The following is a 20,646-nucleotide window of genomic DNA, read 5'->3' on the forward strand; positions in this document are numbered from 1 at the left end:
GAATGTACAGCAACATAATTGGAGCCTTGCCGTGGCGTTGCTGCTCCCAAGTCCTAAATGGTGGACTTGGGCTAATGCAATTTGATGAGGATGTGGGGTGTGTGTGCTAGGAACCACAGTGGTGTGCATGCGTGCATTCTCCTTGTGCCATGATGAATGTGTGTGTTTAAAGTGCAAAGATGCCTACATTGAGGCATCTCCTGACTGCTCTTCCCTCAGAAGACGGGGTAGCCTCGGTTAGGGGGGGGGGAATGTCTGGTTCGGGGGTCAGGTCATCACGTAGGTCAATCTCCAGGCCCTTTCTCACGGCGAAGTTGTGCAGCATGCAACATGCACCGATCTGGCACACAAAGTTTGGCAAATACAACAGGGTACCCCCAGACTTATCCAGGCATCAGAAACGGGACTTCAGGAGGCCAAAGGTGCATTCCACCACTCCACGGGTACGTGCGTGTGCATCTTTGCTCTCCTGGGGTTTAGGGAACCCAGAATGGAGTCATCAGATGGGGTCCAAGTGCATATGCAGAGTCACCTGTAAGGGAAAAGACAGGAGGATGTTAGTCGTGCATGTGCCCCTTGTGATGTCTGCATCATGAAGGGGGGGGGGGGGGGGACAGTCATGCCTGACACCCATGTCACTCACCAACCAGCCATACACGTTCTGTTGGGATGGGGCTTTGACGGTATATGTAGCTGTCGTGGCTGGACCCTGGGTGTTTGGCACGGACATGCCATACGAGGCATTGGGCATCGGCTATCACCTGTACGTTGATGGAATGATTGCGGTATATGTGCTCTGTGTCACGGGGGGCCGTAGTGCCACATGTGTGCAATCAATGGCCCCCACGGTGCGTGGGAATCCTGCAATTCTGACGAAATCCCGCATTGCCTTCATCCGCAGATGCTCCTGGGTGGGTCTGATGATTTGGTTGGCCATGCGTCTGAGGATTGCGGGGACAACCTGGTGCACACATCTGCTCATGGAGGATTGTGCCATCCCAGTCACGACTCCACTTGTACGCTGGAACGAGCCACTGGCAAAAAAATGGTGTTGCCAGTACCTTGACCAGTGGCTCCACTGCATGTGAGCGGTGTGTCTGGCTGGTGATGTCATCTTTCAGGGCTGTGGCTAATTCCAGGATGGCATCAGGGCTGAATCTGAAGATGCGATACACCTCCGATTCACACATGCCAAAGACGTTTAGGCACGGTATATCCTCTCCCGTGCCCTCCTCCTTCTACGCGCATCTAAAGCCAGTAGTATAGCTATGACCATGGATGCCCCTGGCATGTTGGCATACAGATGTCCTGCAAGTGTGGATGCTCCTGCAAGTGTGGATGCTCAGCTCATCCCTAACGGTGCTGCTGAAGCCGACCTGCATACGTCTGGTGCAAAGTTAAAGCTGTTTTTTTGAGGGGTAACTTTAGACCGGACGTATGACCTATGCGCGGCGCGCGTAGCCCGCGTCGGGCGCACGTACGTTCGTGGATCGCCGTATCTCCCTCATTTGCATAGCAAAACAATGGTGCGTCCAGCGTATTTTTGCGCCCACGATGCGCCGGCGCAGAAAAATTACGTCGGTCGGAAAAACCTATTTTTCAGGCGTATCTCGTTTTGTGGATACGGCGCATAGTTACACTGGCGCATATATACACTTAAGCCGCGCACCTCGAGATACGCCGGCGTAAGTGCTTTGTGGATCTGCCCCATTGTGTTTTTTTTCCCCAAAAAAAATGTGTTTGGTATTTTTTCGCTATTATCGCATAAAATGAAAAACCCAAAAGAAAGCTTTATTTGTGTGAAAAAACGTATATAATTTTTGTTTGCGTAAAGTGTTTCATGACCGCACAATTGCCAGTTAAAATGGCCTGGTCATGAAGGGGGTAAAATCTTCCAGAAGTCGAGTATTAAAAAAAAAAAAAAAGTCAAAACAAGTGATTAGTAATAGGTATATTACACAATATGGATACATAAAATGTATTTCCCTGTGCTTAACTGTCAATCGCTATGTATTTCCCTCAATAGTAAGGCTCACAGATTGAAATTAGGGTCCACTTGGAGGAAACAATGCAAAAATGACGATGCATTTCTTGGTTATCCACCCCACTTCTTCAGATTCTGTAAAACTCAAGCTAAAATAGCAGGTTAATCCCAGGCTGGAATCATGGGCCTGGGGACCATCATCCACACCATACCTCTACCTGGGAGAAGTACAGTCAAGTCTGTTCTATGTGTAGAAGCCTGCTGGTAAAAGCAGGAAAAAATAATCTGGTTGACCGCACGTCTAAAAAAAATAGCTTTTATTATAAAGTCTTCAATAAAAATATATCTCCACAAACATGTTACGGGAAAACAGCATCCACAGCTAATGTGTTTCAAATCGCACTTGTTTTGTTTTATTTAAAACATTTTTTTTTTTTACAGTACAGCATATTTTGGTAAAATTCTTGTGCCTTTCCAGATGTGCAAGCTGGCCATTCCATAGGCACTAATGAACCTTCTTACCTTTGGAGGTAGAGGCTTTTGAACTTAACAAGCCGGAAAGGTCCTTTTCCTCTTTAGTCCAGAGGATACAGCGTCCATGGTTGTCAAAAAAAGAATACCAAATTCTGATATGTTTGATCACAAAACAGTTTTCCACTTTGCAACAGACCATTTTAATTGAGCGTTGGCCCAAAGAAGACAGCAGCGTTTATGGATCATGTTCAGATACGGATTCTTCTTTACATGGCAGAGCTTTACCTTGCATTTTTGGATTACATGGTGAACTGCGATTTTTTTTAAAGCATTCCTAAACCCATGCAGTGGTGCCCATCACAGATGCTGGTTTTAAACACCGTCTGAGGGCCAGAAGATCATGGACATCCAATATTGCGTTTCGGCTTTGTCCCTTGCTCCAAATTCTCGGACTCTTGATATTATGTACCAAGAATGATGATATATTAAAAGTCTTTGCAATTTTACATTGAGGCTATACTCTATCCTCCTCGTCTCACTCCTACAGTTTCCATTTGCATTACTGCTTGACCTATTAACATGGATGTCACACCACTTCCTTAATCACCTAAGGACCGAGCCTCTTTCCGAGGTTTGGTGTTAAAAACATTTTTTTGCTAGTAAATTTTTTAGAACCCCCACACACACACACACACACACACATATATATATATATTTTTTTCTAACACCCTAGAGAATAAAATGGCGGTCGTTGCAATACTTTTTGTCTCACCGTATTTGCGCAGCGGTCTTACATGCAAACATTTTTTTTATAAAAAAAAAAAAAAAAAAGACAACGGTAAAGTTATCCCATTTTTTTTTTTTTTTTCATATTGTGAAAGATAATGTTACGCCAAGTAAATTGATAGCCAACATGTCATGCTTCAAAGTTGCGCCCACTAGTGGAATGGCAACAAACTTTTGCCCTTAAAAATCTCCATAGGCGATGTTTAAAAAATTCTACAGGTTGCATGTTTTGAGTTACAGAGAAGGTCTAGGGCTAGAATTATCACCGACAATCGTGGCGATACCTCACATGTGTGATTTTAACACAGTTTTTATATGCAGGCACTGCTAATGTATGCATTCGCTTCTGCATGCGAGCTCGTGGGACGGGGAGTTTATTTTTGTTACCTTTTATTTTAAATTTTTACACTGTTCTTGTAAAAAAAGTATAAAAAAATAATTGGGTCCCTTTAATCCTATTACAAGGAATATAAACATGCCTTGTAATAGAAAAAAGCATGACAAGCCCTCTTAAATATGAGACCTGGGGTCAAAAAGACCTCAGATTTCATATTTACACTAAAATGCAATAATAATAAAAAAAAATGTAATGTCATAAAAAAAAAGTCCCTTTAAGAGTATTGGGCAGAAGTGACGTTTTGACATGGCTTCTGTCCTGCAATGATATGGAGACGGGTGGGGGCCATCTTCCCCTCACTCGTCTCCATGTCAGCCCAGGAAAAGGACCAGATTGCATCCGCCGCTGCCTCAGATAAAAGTGATCTTGTGGCGAATGTACTGCAGAAACACACTTATCTTGAAGCAGACCGCCTGCTTTTGAAGATGATACTGGGGTTATGGTAGCTAGCTACTACCATAACAACGGTATTCCTCTTCAAAGTAGTGACGTAAAATGACAGCAGGCGGTCCGGAAGTGGTTAAACGAAATCTCTCCAAATTGAGCCGATTATAGTCAGCCCAGCTACTGTAATTAAATTCAAAATACTAACATAAAAAGCTATCCACAGTTCTGCCCCGAGCTACATCATCAATCTTGTCTCCAAATATCACCCAAACAATCCTCTCCACTCCTCCCAAGACCTCCTGCTTCCAAACTCTGTCTCCTCCTCCCACGCTTGTCTTCAGGTCTTCTCCAGTGCCTCTCCCATCCTTTGGAATTCTCTACCTCAATCTGTCTGCTTAAAGGCAGCAAGAGTAGGAGATAGCCAATCAATGAAAACTCATCTATTCAGGGAAGCCTATCTTGCCTCCAACTAAACCTTTTTCACTTCCATCATCTCATCCCTCACAGTTATACCCTTTTGTACCACTTGCCACACCCTATTAGATTGTAAGCTCCTAGGAGCAGGGCCCGCTTTACCCGATTCTATTTTATTCTATTGCAACTGTACTGTTCCCTTAGATTGTAAAGCACTGGGCAAACTGTTGGCACTACATAAATCCTGTATAATATTATTAATAATTTTTAGATGCAGCTTTTCACAGATTGGTGAACCTCTGCCCCTCTTTACTTCTGTGACACTCTATGATGCTCTTTTTATACCCAGTCATGTTACTTACTTGTTGCCAATGAAACATATTAGTTGAAAAATGTTCTCCCAACTCTTCCTATGTTAGTATCACTAATTTTGCAATCTTTTTGTTGCCCTGACCCAACTGAGACGTGTTGCTGCCATCAATTTCAAAACTATCCTACTTTTCCTAAAACGCTAAATTTTCTCAGTTTAACCACTTCCAGACCTGCGCACGTCGATGTACGTCCTCTTTTTAAAGATGGATATCTCGGTAACGGCAGCAGCTGCTGCCACAACCGAGGTATCCATCTTTAGTGTGGGCGGTCCTGTACACGATAACGGCGGTCTTCGCGGCGGATTCGCTGCAAGATCGCCATTATCGGTGGCGGGAGAGGGGCCCCTCCCGCCGCTCTCCCGCGCCCTCCGCCGCGGCGGAGATCGGGTGCGCTCGGCTAAGTCTAAATATGAGATCTGAGGTCTTTTTGACCCCAGATCTCATATTTAAGAGGACCTGTCATGCTTTTTTCTATTACAAGGGATGTTTACATTCCTTATAATAGGAATAAAAGGGATCACATTTTTTTTTTTCAGTGTAAAAAGTAATAAAATAAATAAAAATAAATAAGAAAACAAAATTTTTTTAAAGCGCTCCGTCCCGACGAGCTCGCGCGCAGAAGCGAACGCATACGCGAGTAGCGCCTGCATATGAAAACGGTGTTCAAATCACACAAGTGAGGTATCGCCGCGATCGTTAGAGCGAGAGCAATAATTCTAGCCCTAGACCTACTCTGTAGCTCAAAAAATGCAAGCTATAGAATTTTTTAAACGTCGCCTATTGAGATTTTTAAGGGTAAAAGTTTGACGCCATGCCACGAGCGGGTTCAATTTTTAAGCGTGACATGTTGGGTATCATTTTACTCGGCGTAACATTATCTTTCACAATATATAAAAAAAATTGGGCCAAATTTATTGTTGTCTTATTTTTTAATTCAAAAATGTGAATTTTTTCCAAAAAAAGTGCGCTTTTAAGACCGCTGCGCAAATACGGTGTGACAAAAAGTATTGCAATGACCACTATTTTATTCTCTAGGGTGTTAGAAAAAAATATATATATAATGTTTGGGGGTTTTAAGTAATTTTCTAGCAGAAAAAAGAAGTGGAAGTGGTTAAACATTTCATGTTTTCAATTTTATTTTCTACTGTGAATAAAATATGGGTTTATGAAGTTTGCAAATCGTTGCATTCATTTTTTATTTAGATTTTACACAGCACCCAAGATTTTTGGGAATTGGGGTTGTATGTAAAACCTTTATTCCAAAATAAACAAACTGCTGATTTAACTGCTTATAAAGTTTTGGAGTTTGCCTTTAATTTACAATATCCAAATCTACTACATCTAACACTCCCCTCCCTTAGATTAACAAGTCTGCTGTCCAAAAGGTTCCTCTGTGCACCTTTATCCACATTGGAGGCATAGTAGATGGATTACTGGCCAGATCATCAGGTGAAAACAGAATGAAAAAAAGCCTAAAAATTTTAAACGAATGTGGCCACCACATGCAAGGATTGGTAGGCTGCAATATATACATTTTTGGTTTTGGGTTCATTACAATTTAAATGTAGCTCTCAATATTGAAAAAAAATGTTATAATGCTTTAAGGAATTAAATAATGAAAGCTACTGCATATCTTACTCATCTTGGTTGCTGAAAAGAGGATTGCTGAATAACAGGCAATTGTTGGTTATGGGAAATAAGATCTGAAAGAACTTTTAACATTAAATTATTTCTTAATCTTATTCACCTATAGGTGCTCCAGCAAACCTCTCCTCGTTTTCTACCACTGGATCTCCTTCAGGCCATGTCACTACCAGAGTGTCAGGAAATCTGTTAAAAAGGAAGTCCATGAAAAAAATCCACAACCTACATCATCATCATCCATAAGAAATAATAAAAACTGTACTTATACCGTGCCATTTCCTCATCCATATACTTCTTGATACCAGCCAGATTTGCACTGCGATCAAGTTTAGAAATGGGCACACTTCTTGTTTCATCATGCACCTCTTTTGGTTCCTAAGAGTAACAGGGTCATCATAAAAAGATTCAAAATGGAAACACATTATTTACCTATAAACTGCCCTGCTCTAATTGTCAGAGTCAGTATTATTCTATAAAATTCACCCAGAATAAAAAAAAAAACGCAACAACATCATAAAGTTATAACAAAGTAACAAAGGTAACATTCAAATGAAAAATGGTAGTATAAAAAGTGTGAGGAAAAATATATCAACGAGCAGACATACACCACAGGTAGAGTAATCTTAATTGTTTGTGTGTACAGCACAAAAACAAACAAAAAAAACATTTTTATTGATCAAAAATGGAAAATATCGCCTGTGCTAGGTGAGAAATAAATGCTGTATACATTTCTTAGGGTATTGCAGTTATACTGGTGCCCTTAGTGGAACTTTCTGAAATAGTTCATTAATAATAACAGCGCGCCTAAAGTGCAATGTGAAACTGCTCATACTAACTTATTCATCAATTTACTTAAAGCGGGAGTTCACCCGAATTTTTTTTTTTAACCTTAGATTGATGCTCATTTTGTCAAGGGGAATCGGGTAGTTTTTTTAAAATCGAAGCCGTACTTACTGTTTTAGAGAGCCATCTTCTCCGCCGCTTCCGGGTATGGTCTTGGGAGTGGGCGTTCCCATTTGATTGACATGCTTCCGACGGTCGCATACATCACGTCACGAGTAGCCAAAAGAAGCCGAACGTCGGTGCGGCTTTATACGGCGCCTGCGCACCGACGTTCGGCTACTTTCGGAAAATCGTGACGCGATAGATGCGACCGTCGGAAGCCTGTCAGAAGCCGGTCAATCAAGTAGGAACGCCCAGTCCCGCAGCCCATACCCGGAAGCGGCGGAGAAGATGCATCTCTAAAACGGTAAGTAGGGCTTCGATTTTAAGAAAACTACCCGATTCCCCTTGACAAAATGAGCATCAATCTAAGGTTAAAAATTTACTTTTCGGATGAACCTCCACTTTAAGAAATGCAACCCTTATATGAAAATAAGTTATATAGAAAAATTCATCTATATGGCTGTCCAAACAACAGATGTGTGCAAAAGTGAAAAAAAAATAATTTAAGAATTAAAATTTATTTGCACAGTTTAATTTATCAAACTATATATTTTATTTTCATATAATGGTTACACTTTAGAACAGTTTTAGGCCCCTTTTACAAGTTGTTCCCCATGATTTCCAATGACAACCATTCATATTAGCACGACTTCAAAATAGTCCCTGCACTACTTTGGTCCGATTTTGTGTCAATTACACAGGCATTCCTTGAAATTGCGGCAAAAATGCTTTAAAGTCGCACAAGTGTGTAAGGGGCCTCAAGCAGACTGATGAATTGGTATACATTAGTATTAATTGTTACACTTTGCACTTTAAGAGCGCTCTTATTAATATTTAAATATTTTTATTGAAACTAGAATGCAATTTAAAAAAATCAGATTAGTGAAAAAGTTAAACTATTCTCTGCCGCCCTACATCTTCTGGAAGAGCCACTAGGGAAGCAAATGTTCCTGAAATTTAAAACGAGTCACTAGAAAATGACATTGTCTTCTAGTTAAATGCCATGTTCCAACAACACAAAAGTGTTTCTCAAACGGACTTTGCTGGTCACCAATATATCATGACTTTCGCACTTTAACCTCCTTAGCGGTATTCCCGAGTCTGGCTCAGGGTGAATTTTTCATACCAAAAGTGGTATCCCCGAGCCAGACCAGGGATCGAATTGCAGGATACAGAGTGAAGTTACGTACCTTGTCCATGGATCCTGCGATGTGTCCCCGCTGTGTGTGTTGGCTCCTCCGCTGTGTCTCCTCGCTCGATTCACAGTGCCAAGCTCCGTTCCCTGCGACGTTACAACGCACGGGGACGGAGTTCGGAGCCAAATTCAAAAGGTGAAACACATAATACACATACTGTAATCTTACAGATTACAGTACTGTATCAAATAATTACACACCCCCTTTGTCCCTAGTGGTCTGCCCAGTGTCCTGCATGCAGTTATATATAATAAAAACTGTTCTTTCTGCCTGGAAACTGGAGATTGTCCATAGCAACCAAAAAGTGTCCCTTTACATCAAAAGTGCTTTTAGACCAGCTAGAAAACAGCGATAATAAATTAGAATCACTTGCAGAATTGAGAGATAGCGATTTGTGGGGAAATTAGTCATCAAACAATAAAAATAATGACAACGACAATTCTGCAACTGAGCAAATTTCAGTGTTTTTGATTTGATTACATTATTGAATAATTTTTATTATAATTACATTATTATTGGTTATAATTATTTATAGTTATTTTATTATATTATAATTTATGATTTTGTGTTCCAAACGTTATCATACCCGGGATGTCTACTAGACTCCTGTTTGGACAGATTTAGAGTTATTCCTAAGAATTACAGGCCTACAATACATATCACCACATTTCCATGCAAAATAATTGTGCCGCTTTTGGTACAAAATTCCAAACATAAACATACCGCTAGGGAGGGTAAGGCCGAGTTGACACTGGCAATTGAAAGCAGATGTTTGAGAGGCATTAAAACAAAATTGAAAATGATACAATGGACAATACACTACCAAAACATGAAGCATTAGTGTTGCGTCGCTTCAAAATTGAAGCCTCATGTCGAGTCAGGAGGCGTTTGAAGCCTTTCAACGCCTCCCATTCAAGTCTATGGTAGCATTTCGCAAATATGCTCTGGCAGGCAGTTGTGGTGCGGTTGCGGGGTGTTAAGATTTGTTTATTTCCTGTATTGGAATCGGCATTTGTGGAGCTGGTTTATCGTGCTTTAACACTCAAACGCTTCAAAACTGTCCATAGGGCATTTGGGGAGCATTTTTAAATTGTCAATGCTTGTAAAACGCCAGTCTAATGCCCATACTAAAGCTCATTAACACAAGTCAAACACCCATACTGGCGCTATAAGAGCGTTTGTCAAGCATTAGTCAGGTGTGAAAAAACCCTTAGTTAGAAGTGGGTCTTCAACTTTGCCACAGCTTAAAATACACCAATTATTATTTTAAAGATTTGGAAAACAGGTAATTCGAACTGCTTCCAAAGCCCACAAATCATAAACCCATTGTCACCAGATAAGTCTAGTTGCATGGGGCTCAATAAATTTAAACAACAATGCCATTTTTTATCCATGCCATTTCTTCCTTCTACTTGGCACTGCACAATTGAAGAACTGAGGTGGGTCATTTTACACAAATAATTAAAAGACAAAAGCGATTCATTTGATTCAGTAATCCTCATAAGAATTCTAGAAAGCACTTACCAAAGCAATAAGAACTTCTCCTCCTGTAGAATAAATATTCCCTTCATGATTTCCATAAAGGAGAAACTTTAAAATCCTTCCATAAATTATTGGCTGGGTTTTGAGAGTTTTTACCTGTAATAGGAAAAAAGGCTAATTAACCCTTCTTTCCCAGGCCAATTTTCAGATTTCAGAGCTGTAATTTTTTATCATTTTCTTGAGACAGGTTGAGCTTCTTTTGGTAGCATTTATTCGCCACAATGTAATTTTTTGCTATACAATCGAAAATAAGACTTAAATATTCTAAAGGCCCTAAATAACCAGGAGAGTATAAACACCCACAAAAAAACTTTTTGTAAAGCAGACAGGTCAAGGAATTTAGTAAGAGCATTGGAGAGTTTTTAAAGTTATAATTTGTCACAATATTTTTGAAAATTAAGAAGTTGCCATTTTAAACAAGTTATTTCTCATACAAAGCATAGGCATACTTAGATTTAGACCCTGTAACATGTTCTGCTATTCCTCCTAAATATGGGGATACCACACATGAGAGACCTTTTCACAGCCTACATGCAAGAGAGGGCCCCAAATTCCAAGGTGCACTTTTGGGCTTTCAAGAAGTATAATAACGCATTTTATTTCCTGACTACCCATCACATTTTATGAGTTTATAGAGAGCGGAAACGCACACAAAATGACCCAATGTTGGAAATGAAACACTCCAAGGTATTTTCTGAATGGCATAGTGAGTCTTTTTGAAAACAAAATTTTTCGCCACAGGTTTTTTGTTTGTTTTTTTACACAAAAGCTGTCTAATAAAATATTTCTAACACACATCAGGGGCATACTTAGAATTACCCCCTCAAAAAAATTCGGCTCTACTGGTTACGGTGATATGACACAGCAACTGGTGTGGTGGTGATCAGGGACATTTTACAGTGCCTTGAAAAAAGTAGTCATACCCCTTGAAATATTCCACATTTTGTCATGTTACAACCAAAAATGTAAATGTATTTTATTGAGATTTTATGTTAAAGAGCAACACAAAGTGGCACATAATTGAGAAGTGGAAGGAAAATCATAAAAGATTTGTATTTATTTTTACAAATAAATATCTGAAAACTGTAGCGTGCATTTGTATTCAGCCCCCTTAGTCAATACTTTGTAGAACCCCCTTTCACGACAGTTACAGCTGCTAGTATTTTTGGGGATGTCTACCAGCTTTGCACATCTAGAGAGTGACATTTTTGCCCATTCGTCTTCGCAAAATAGCTCATGTTCGGTTAAATTGGATGTAGAGCATCTGTGAACAGCAATTGTCATGTCTTGCCACAGATTCTTAATTGTATTTAGGTCTGGACTTTGACTGGGCCATTCTAACACATAGTTATATACTTTGATCTAAACCATTTCATTGTAGTTCTGTCTGGATGTTTAGGGATCTCCTGCTGGAAGGCCAACCTCCGCCCAAGTCTCAAGTCTTTTGCAGACTTCATTATTTTGCTCCTGTATTTTGCTCCATCCATCTTCCCATCAGCTCTGACCAGATTCCCTGTACCTACTGAAGAAAATCATCCCCACAACATGGTGTGTTCAGGGTGATCTGCAGTGTTATGCTGCATACACACGATAGGTTTGTCTGATGAAAACGGTCTGATGGACCTTTTTTTTTTCAGGTGATAATTATTTTTTTTATCAAGTTATCACAACATCCCCCCCCCCCCTTCAAGAAGGTTGTGCCCTTTGTTAATTACACATTGTATTTCTGAAATGTTTTATGGCTATTCACCAAAAAAAACACATAGACAAGTATTTAACTTAAATTAAATCTTCATTTATTCTGGACCAAAAAATGAAAGATGAAGGGCAACAATTGAGCAATCAGCCAAATATATGCAGACTTTGGACCCCAAAGGCAGATTTCACCATGATAAACAACAAAATAAATAATATTAGGAGTCCCTCTAATTGGGATCACAATATGGTACCCAAATCACAGAAAATCAGGAGCAGCAGCAGATGTCATACATGTCCCCAAGCTGTGGTACTCCAACAACAACCTCCGTTTTCTGGCAGATCAGCTTGAAGCCAGGGAATCACTTTCTGGTCTTCCTTGAAGCCTTCCCTCCACACTTCCCTGCAGCGTTCCTTCCGCAGCTGCCTCCACGGCCCCTTGCAGGCTCTGGCGCTGGTGGTGAGAATGTGGCAGCAGGAGGAGGAGAAGGCTGGGCCAGGTCACTGAGGTGTGTGGTCTCAGTCAGCAGGCCCCTTTTTCCCCTCTGAATCACAGTGGCAAAAAGATCTTCTGCCAGTGCCCGTTGTCCCTCCTGCATTTTCTGCAGCTGGTCTGCGAGGTAGCAGCTGTAGCCCTCTGCAGGGTTAAGGAGTGCTTTCATGATTGCAGCTGCCTCCCTAATGACCTGCAGAGACTCCTCCTCCAGCTGGGACATGCGTTTAGGTCTTTTTGGTCACATCTGGAGGGGAGGCACCTGTGATTCAGTGCTGCGATTGGGCCTGGGCACCTGCTGACTGCCACTTGGCCCAGCCTCCTCCTGTCTGCCACTCACCCCTTCCTTCTCCTGGCTGCCACATTCCAGAGCCTCCTCCTCCTCTTGGCTGAGCTCTTCCTGTGTATAAAAGGGACATGGTTTTATTTTTTGCTTCATCAATCACACACATTTTAAAGCTCATGACTGTTGCAATTAGAATTTTTTGGGGGAAATTGAACAGACTCTCATTCTGACCCCTGCAGTTTGCATCCCTGTCACAATAATTTCTGCCCACAACTTTTTTGTTGTTGTTTCAAGCTTTCATTTTGGTTCAAAAATCTCGTTAAACCAACAATAATTTGAGGCCAAGAAATATGTTGTAAACTACTATACCTGACTGAAGATGTTCAAATCTGGCTCTTCAATCTCAGCCTGCTCCTCGGCACCCTCTGCAGGGGTGGGTGGAACGGTGGAGGAAACGGTGGAGGAAAGGGTGGAAGGAAGACTGGAAAGTGATTCTCTGGCCTCTATCTGATCGTCCAAAAAACTGAGGTGTTTGTAGTACCACAGCTTTGGCTCCTGTACTTGGTCTGCTGCTGCTCCTGAACTCCGAGAAGCACGGACCTCTTTAAATCGCTTCTGGTAAGCATCCTGATGTTATTGGTTATGGTTATGGTTGAATCTGCCTCTGGGATCCATGTCTGCATATAAATGGCCAATTGCTTAATCGTTTCTTTCTAACATTGTTCTTATAATAATGCTAGTTTTAAATCTCCCACAGGTTTCTGAGTTCTCTGTATTTTTCGATGAACCTCATATTTTCAGGCTCACGTAATTTATCCATACTCAAAATTTCTAGAAGATAAAAACATATAAACACTAAATCAGCTTAAATTGTCCTAATCTTATCACAATCCAGACCTTTAAAAATACAGTGGCCCGGATTCACAGACATCGGCGCATATTTATGCCGCCGTAGCGTATCTCATATACGCTACGCCGACGTAGCGCAGAGAGGCAAGCACTGGATTCACAAAGCCAGTGCTGCCAAATCTGCGCTGGGTTTCCTAGGCGTAAGCCGGCATATGTAGAAGTGGGCGTGAGACATGCAAATGAGGCGTGACCCCATGCAAATGATGGGCCGAGTGCCAGACAGATAAATCCCAGTGCGCATGCTCAGAATCACGTCGAAACAACTGCCTAAGATACGTCTAATCACTGCCTACGGCATGAACATAACCTACGCCCAGCCATAGTCACAACCAACGTAAACAACGTAAAATACGACGGCTTGTGTTCCCTGGTCCATACCTTTGCATAGGTTTCGCCTCACATATGGGGGAATAACTTTACGCCAGACGTACGACTTACGCAAACCGCGTATATTATGCGCCTGGCGCAAGTTAGTTTGTGAATCGACGTATTTCCCTCATTTGCATATTTGAATCGAAAATCAATGGGAGCGCCACATGCATCCAGTGCAAATATGCGCCCACGATATGCCGGCGTAGGCAAGTTATGCCGGTCGGAGGAAGCCTATTTTTAGGCGTATCTTGATTTCTGGTTCAACACATAGATACGACATTGCACATTTGTACTTACGACGGCGTATCTGGAGATATGTCGGCGTAAGTGCTTTATGAATCCGGGCCAGTGTCTACTGCTGCCACTAATGATGATTTAACTGCAGACCCTGTGTTTACATCTAAATAAATAAGTGGCATTAATATGCAAAAGTAATGAGAGCATTCATCAAGGCACCATTCATGTGTATATATCATGCCCCTCTGCATTGATGATATGATACACTGCTTAATTACCTCTGTCCAACAATCACAATCATTGCCTGATCTGATACACAGTAAAATAATCTGTTTTTGAGTCTTTTATATATATATATATATATATATATATATATATATATATATATATATATATATATATATTATATATATATATATATATTGTAGATGTCTCAGAGCAGATGAAGAGCAAAATTGCATGGGGGGGCCCCAAGATTAAATTGGTCAAGGGTCCAATCAACATAAACCCCCCATCCCTGCCTTTATATCATGACCCAAGTATATATAGGCCTCTGCTGGCCCCATTTTAATTTTTACCTTCGTTTCAGTCGGTCGTCACTTCTGCTCGTCCTTACTCCGCGTAACAACGTAGTCACGTCGTTCTCCTTATATATCCAGCGCATGCGTGAAACGTCGCCCTCTTGGGCGGCCATGACGGACCTTTTCCTCTATTCCACGCCCCTTCTCAGTGTGAAACAACAATATGGCGGTGTCACATGTGCATGGTATAACCCATACCGACGAGGAAAGCCCAGATGCGGGAATGTCCCGATCCAGGCCCAGACGATACAAAGCCACGAATATGTCACTTGAAGAGATGGTGGAGATGGTGGACATACTGCGGAGGAAAGATTACAATGGCGATCATGGCCCATACCACACCTCTAATCGGAGGAAGGCCCAAATAATGGACAAAGTGGCGAGGAGTCTTTACGATAAATTTGGGGTCAGGAGGTCTAAGGAGCAGCTCTATAAAAGGTGGTCTGACCTGAAATCGCGGGAGCCAGAGCAGTATAGGAAGATCAAGAAAATTGACAAAAGTACGTATTTTTCATGTGTTTGTGGCAATTTTCTTTATTATATATTTGCATGTTTTTATCCATGTGCTTGTTTGGCCTGGTTGTACTTTTGAACATGGCAACTTTCAGGTTAGTGGCCAAAGTGTAGTATTTTTACGTTTGTAGTAAACATCGTTCCTCCAAAATCCGATGTTTTCCACAGATCCAGGAAAACCACATGTGGTCATGCCTATTTGGCGTAAACCAACGTTTATAAACATTGTTGTCAAGATGATGTGTTTGTTCGAACTTACTAGAATGTGAAATGCAAACCGGATTCATTCACAGTGCAAAGGAGAGGATAATAAGCAGCTGGTTACACATCTGGACTCAGGAGCACCCGTGTGTCCCCCAAAAAGAACTTTTTTATTAGGGTCTCACACAAAGGATACTTTGGGGTGCCTCCATGTGTGTCACTTTGAGAAAAAGCGTCAGCATTCCAGCTTGGGGAAACTCAGAAAAAAAAAAGGCGATGATTTTAGGAATGATCCCAAACACACAATTGTACCCAACTTCCAAGCAATGTTTTCTATTTCTGCCCTCCAATATCTGCGTGCTGAGTATACCTTTGTTTCATTTTATTAGGGGATAGAAGAATGGGAGGACACCATTCGGAGGAGGACAGGAAGCACAGACATGCAAAACACCACCAACCTCAGCATGTGGAGGAGGTAGATGTGGAAGAAGGAGAGGTGGAAGAAGTAGAGGTGGAAGAAGGGGAGGTGGAGATTATCAGCACAACAGGTCAGGGTCTGTCACCACAGCTTCAGGTTAAAAGAGATGTAGGCCTGCATATTTCTAATAAACCCTTTTTTTTTTTTTTTTTTTTAAAGGGACTGAACATGGTGGTGTCACAGCAACTACTAAAACACCTTTCTCCAGTGCTAGTGCAAAAATCGTGATACAAGAAATAATGGAATGCAGTAGTGAAATGGACATTATGAGGAATAGGATGAATGTCATTGAACAAAAATATAAAAACATCATTGACATGATGGGGCGAATAGTAGACTGGCCCCCCCAAACATTTTTCGATGTTGTGTTTTGAGCCAAATGTGGCATTGGAAAATCCACAAGCCAAAATTTGAAGATGCACACAGTGTCAACATGCGCTATCTGCCATCACAGGATTTCTGTGTCTGTGCTTTGTGGGTGCAACTCCTCCCTCGCCACTCAAAATGTGTGCATGTTCAAATTTTGGCTTGTTCCAGGGTGACATCACCCCATCACATGTGTTTCTAATAAGGTTGAACTTTGTAAGTTCCATTGTTTGTAGATATTTGCTTGTTTTAAAAAAGACTGGTTTTAGGCCAAAAAAATTAAAATTTATTTTTCTACCTGAAAATTTAAAAAACGCACAAGTTGTGCACAGAATAAACCCCCCCCCCCCCCCAAAAAAAAGGGGAGTTTGCAACCTGAAAATTTTAATATCGCACAAGTTGTGCACAGAATACAACCCAAAAAAAAGACAAATTTGTGTGGCTTCTTTCATCTATGCTCAATACCAGTTTGTACATTTAAAAGTGAGTGATTACTGTGACAATTGTAATAAAACAGAGAAATACATTTGGTTATTTACTAAAACAGAGAAATACATTTGGTTCTCCAAGTGCACTAGGAGAACCAGGGAGACAGATAAAACAAACACAAGCAAGAATGACAAAACTGGATTTTCAAAGATCAAATTTGGTGCTTACTATTGTTTTTTTTTAAAAAGAAATATGCTCTGGCATAGCGATGGCCCCCCTACCCGTGAAGTACTCCAGTGTCCAGGCCAGTTAGGTTTTCTGAATGTCTGGCCTCAGGCCCAAGGTTAGTAAGGTAGGTCTCAGAATCCATGCGCAAAAAATTGTGAAGTATGCAGCAGCAAAATATTATACTGTTCAGTTTGTATTCCGCCATGTGGATGGCTGTCAGGAACAGGCGGAACCGGCTGGCCATTATCCCGAAGACATTCTCGACAACCCTCGGGACTCTGGCCAGCCGGTAATTAAAAACCCTCCTCTCCGGGGTGAGGGTTCTCTGGGGAAACAGCCTCATGAGGTGTGGTCCAAGCCCGAAAGCTTCATCCGCGACAAACACAAAAGGGAGTCCCTCCACATTATCTTCATCACGTGGCAGTGCCAGGCCACCAGTCTGGAGACATTGGGCAAACTCTGTGCGAATACTCCGCCATCGGACATCCGTCTGTTCTTCCCCACATCCACATACAGAAAGTCGTACTGTGCCGACACCACCGCCATCAACATTATACTATGAAAACCTTTATAGTTCAAATAGTTTGACCCCGAACCGGGTGGCGGCACTATGCGGACGTGTTTCTCATCAATTGCCCCTCTGCAGTTAGGGAAGTCCCACCGCTGGCCAAAATGGGATGCCACAGTCTGCCATTCCTGTGGAGTGGAAGGAAACTGTGGAGTCAAACAAAAAGAAAAATTAGTACTTTGGCACATAAACATTGCAATCAGATTACAAAAAGACATCAATGTCCAACATCAGTATAAAATGTATTTGAGTGAGTATTTCAAGCCCAAAAAAAAATATGCCCACTTATCAGACTCCTCAACCCTCTGATGGCCCATTAAACATTTTAAGGGGGGGGGGGGGTCTAGCTGAGTTTGGGCCCAGAAAAAAAATCCCTCTAGCACTCTGCCAAAATGGAATGAAAACCAAGACATTGGGACACATTTTAAGGGGGGGGGGGCAGAACTACAATGGTGCGGACTAAAAAAAAGTTTGAAAAAGACTAGGCTAGGTGTGTTTGGGTCTAGGATAGCATGCTGGAGAGGTTAGTGAAGGGAAATATGCATGTAGGCCAAAAAAGGAGCATTAAAAGCTTACAGCATACATGGGGACAAAGGGGACATTCACAGCATATTACAATCATGGTAATTCGGGAATGATGCAAGAAATACAAGACATTAGCATACATTAAAGACATAGATTGTGATGTTAAAGGAGAAAACTTACCTAATATAGTCCTTTTGCATCACTTGTATGATGGCAGAACACGTCTCCGGGATGATGATCCCAAGCGCCTGGGCGGGGAGATGCCTGTTGAGAACTTGAGGTCCTGCAGGCTTCTCCCAGTCGCCAGGTACCTCAAGGTGGCAATGAGCCTCTGCTCGGCTGTGATGACTTGGCGCATCACAGTGTCCTGCCTCGTGATATAGGGGGACAGAATATCCAAAAGACGGTGAAAAACGGGGTCCGTCATACGGAGAAAGTTCTTGAAATCATCAGGGTTATTCTCCTGGATTTCCCTAAGCAGAGGCATGAGAGAATTGGTCACGCTGGCGCAACCAATTCTTGGCCCATTAACTCCTCCTCGCCCTGTTCATGGCCACAGATCGGGTAACATTATGAACTGCAGAAGACAGCCCATACGCAGCACGAACTTGAGAATGAGAACGCACTTCCAACATGGCTTCAAACCGGTCGGCTGGTCAGAACGCACTTAAAACAGAACGCACCCAGGAACAGCAAGGCCTATAAAGAACGACCTGAAAAACAGAAATCGAGCTGACAGGAACGCACTGCAAAACAGATACGACCTGACTGCAAGCACTGAAAGACAGATACAAACCCACAAGCACGAACTGAACACCAGAAAACGATCTGCAAAGCACAGAGACTGAAAAGTGCGAATCGGCTCTAACCAAACTTTTACTAACACACAGTAATACGGAATCAGCAAAAGCAGCCCCAAGGGTGGCACCATTGGATTTGAACTTCCCCTTTATAGTGCCGTCGTACGTGGTTTACGTGACCGCATTCTGACACGATTGTTTTTTTAACCGATGGTGTGTAGGCACGACTGATCATCAGTCAGCTTCATCGGATAACTGATGAAAAAATCCATCAGTCCGTTTTTATCGGATGGACCGATCGTGTGTACAGGGCATTAGTTTTCCGCCACACATAGCGTTTTGCTTTTAGGCAAAAAAGTTAAATTTGGGTCTCACCTGACCAGTGCACCTTCTTCCACATGTTGGCTTTGTCCCCCCCCACATGGCTTCTCACAAACTGCAAACGGGACTTCTTATGGCTTTCTTTCAACAATGGCTTTCTTCTTGCCACTCTTCCATAAAGGCCAGATTTGTGGAGTGCACGACTAATAGGTGTCCTGTGGACAGATTCTCCCACATTAGCTGTGGATCTCTGCAGCTCCTCCAGTTACCATGGGCCTCTTGGCTGCCTCTGTGAATAATGCTCTCTTTGCAAATTCTGTGAGACCAGGTGGACGGCCGTGTCTTGGTAGGTTTTCAGTTGTGCCATACTCTTCATTTTCAGATGATGAATTGAACAGTGCTCCCTGAGATGTTCAAAGCTTGGGATATTTTTTTATAACCTAACACTGCTTTAAACTGTCTGGTGGGTTTCTTTGGCCTTCATGATGCTGTTTGTTCACCAAGGTTCTCTAACAAACCTATGAGGGCTTCACAGAACAGCTGTATTTATACTGAGATTTAATTACACACAGTTGGAATTTACTAATTGGGCGACTTCTAAAGGTAATTGGTTCCACTAGATTTTAGTTAGGTGTATCAGAGTAGAGGGGGTTGAATACAAATACGCCACACTTTTCAGATATTTGTAAAAAAAAAAAAAAAAAACACATTTATTATTTTCCTTCCACTTCACAATTATGTGGCACTTTGTGTTGGTCTATCACATAAAATCCCAAAAAAATACATTTAGTTGTAACATGACAGAATGTGGAAGATTTCAAGGGGGATAAAAACTTTTTCAAGGCATAGCAACAATATGACTGGTGTGGCAATAATTAGGGACACTGTCTGGTGCGGTGCTGATTAGGGATACTGACTGATGGCATTAGTCAGGTGACTCTACGGCTGTGGCCGTGATCAGAGATATTGGCAAACAGTGAAATGAAGGGTCTATAATTTTTATCAGATGTCTATTTTAACTTCTTGAGACCCGCGCTATAGCCGAATGACGGCTACAGCGCAGATCTGAAAATCCAACTAGACGTCAATTGACGTCCGCCCCTTTGGGCGTTCCCCGCGCGCAGCGGGGAAACTCTGTGTTGGCCGTGTCCCTTGGACACAACCAATTACAGATCGCCACGAACGGCCAATCAGAGTGGCCGTTTGCGATGTGATCTGTGCGGCCAATGAGAGATGATCTCATATGTAAACATATGAGATCATCTCTCATTGCCGGCTCACACAGAGACAGCGTCCTGTCTCTGGAGAGGAGACCGATCTGTGTCCCTTGTACATAGGGACACAGATCGGTCACCCCCCCAGTCACCCCCCTTCCCCCACAGTTAGAACACTATGCAGGGAATACATTTAACCCCTTCCTCACCCCCTAGTGTTAACTCCTTCAATGCCAGTCATATTTATACAGTAATTAGTGCATATTTATAGCACTGATCGCAGCATAAAT

At 42.0% G+C, this 20,646-nt stretch overlaps 1 protein-coding gene across 1 annotated transcript in view; it reads right to left on the reverse strand.

Annotated features, from left to right (window-relative positions):
* The window catches only part of SMCHD1 (structural maintenance of chromosomes flexible hinge domain containing 1), a 504,574-nt gene that overhangs the window by 336,421 nt on the left and 147,507 nt on the right, over window positions 1-20,646 (reverse strand). The window contains exons 14-16 of the mRNA XM_040354031.1: window positions 10,123-10,236; window positions 6,726-6,832; window positions 6,561-6,643 (exon numbers count right to left, since the gene is read on the reverse strand). Of these exons, the coding sequence (XP_040209965.1) occupies window positions 6,561-6,643; window positions 6,726-6,832; window positions 10,123-10,236 (304 nt within the window). The remainder of the gene's footprint in view (window positions 1-6,560; window positions 6,644-6,725; window positions 6,833-10,122; window positions 10,237-20,646) is intronic.

Source organism: Rana temporaria, chromosome 5 (assembly GCF_905171775.1).
Source record: "Rana temporaria chromosome 5, aRanTem1.1, whole genome shotgun sequence".
NCBI classification, from domain to species: Eukaryota; Metazoa; Chordata; class Amphibia; order Anura; family Ranidae; genus Rana; species Rana temporaria.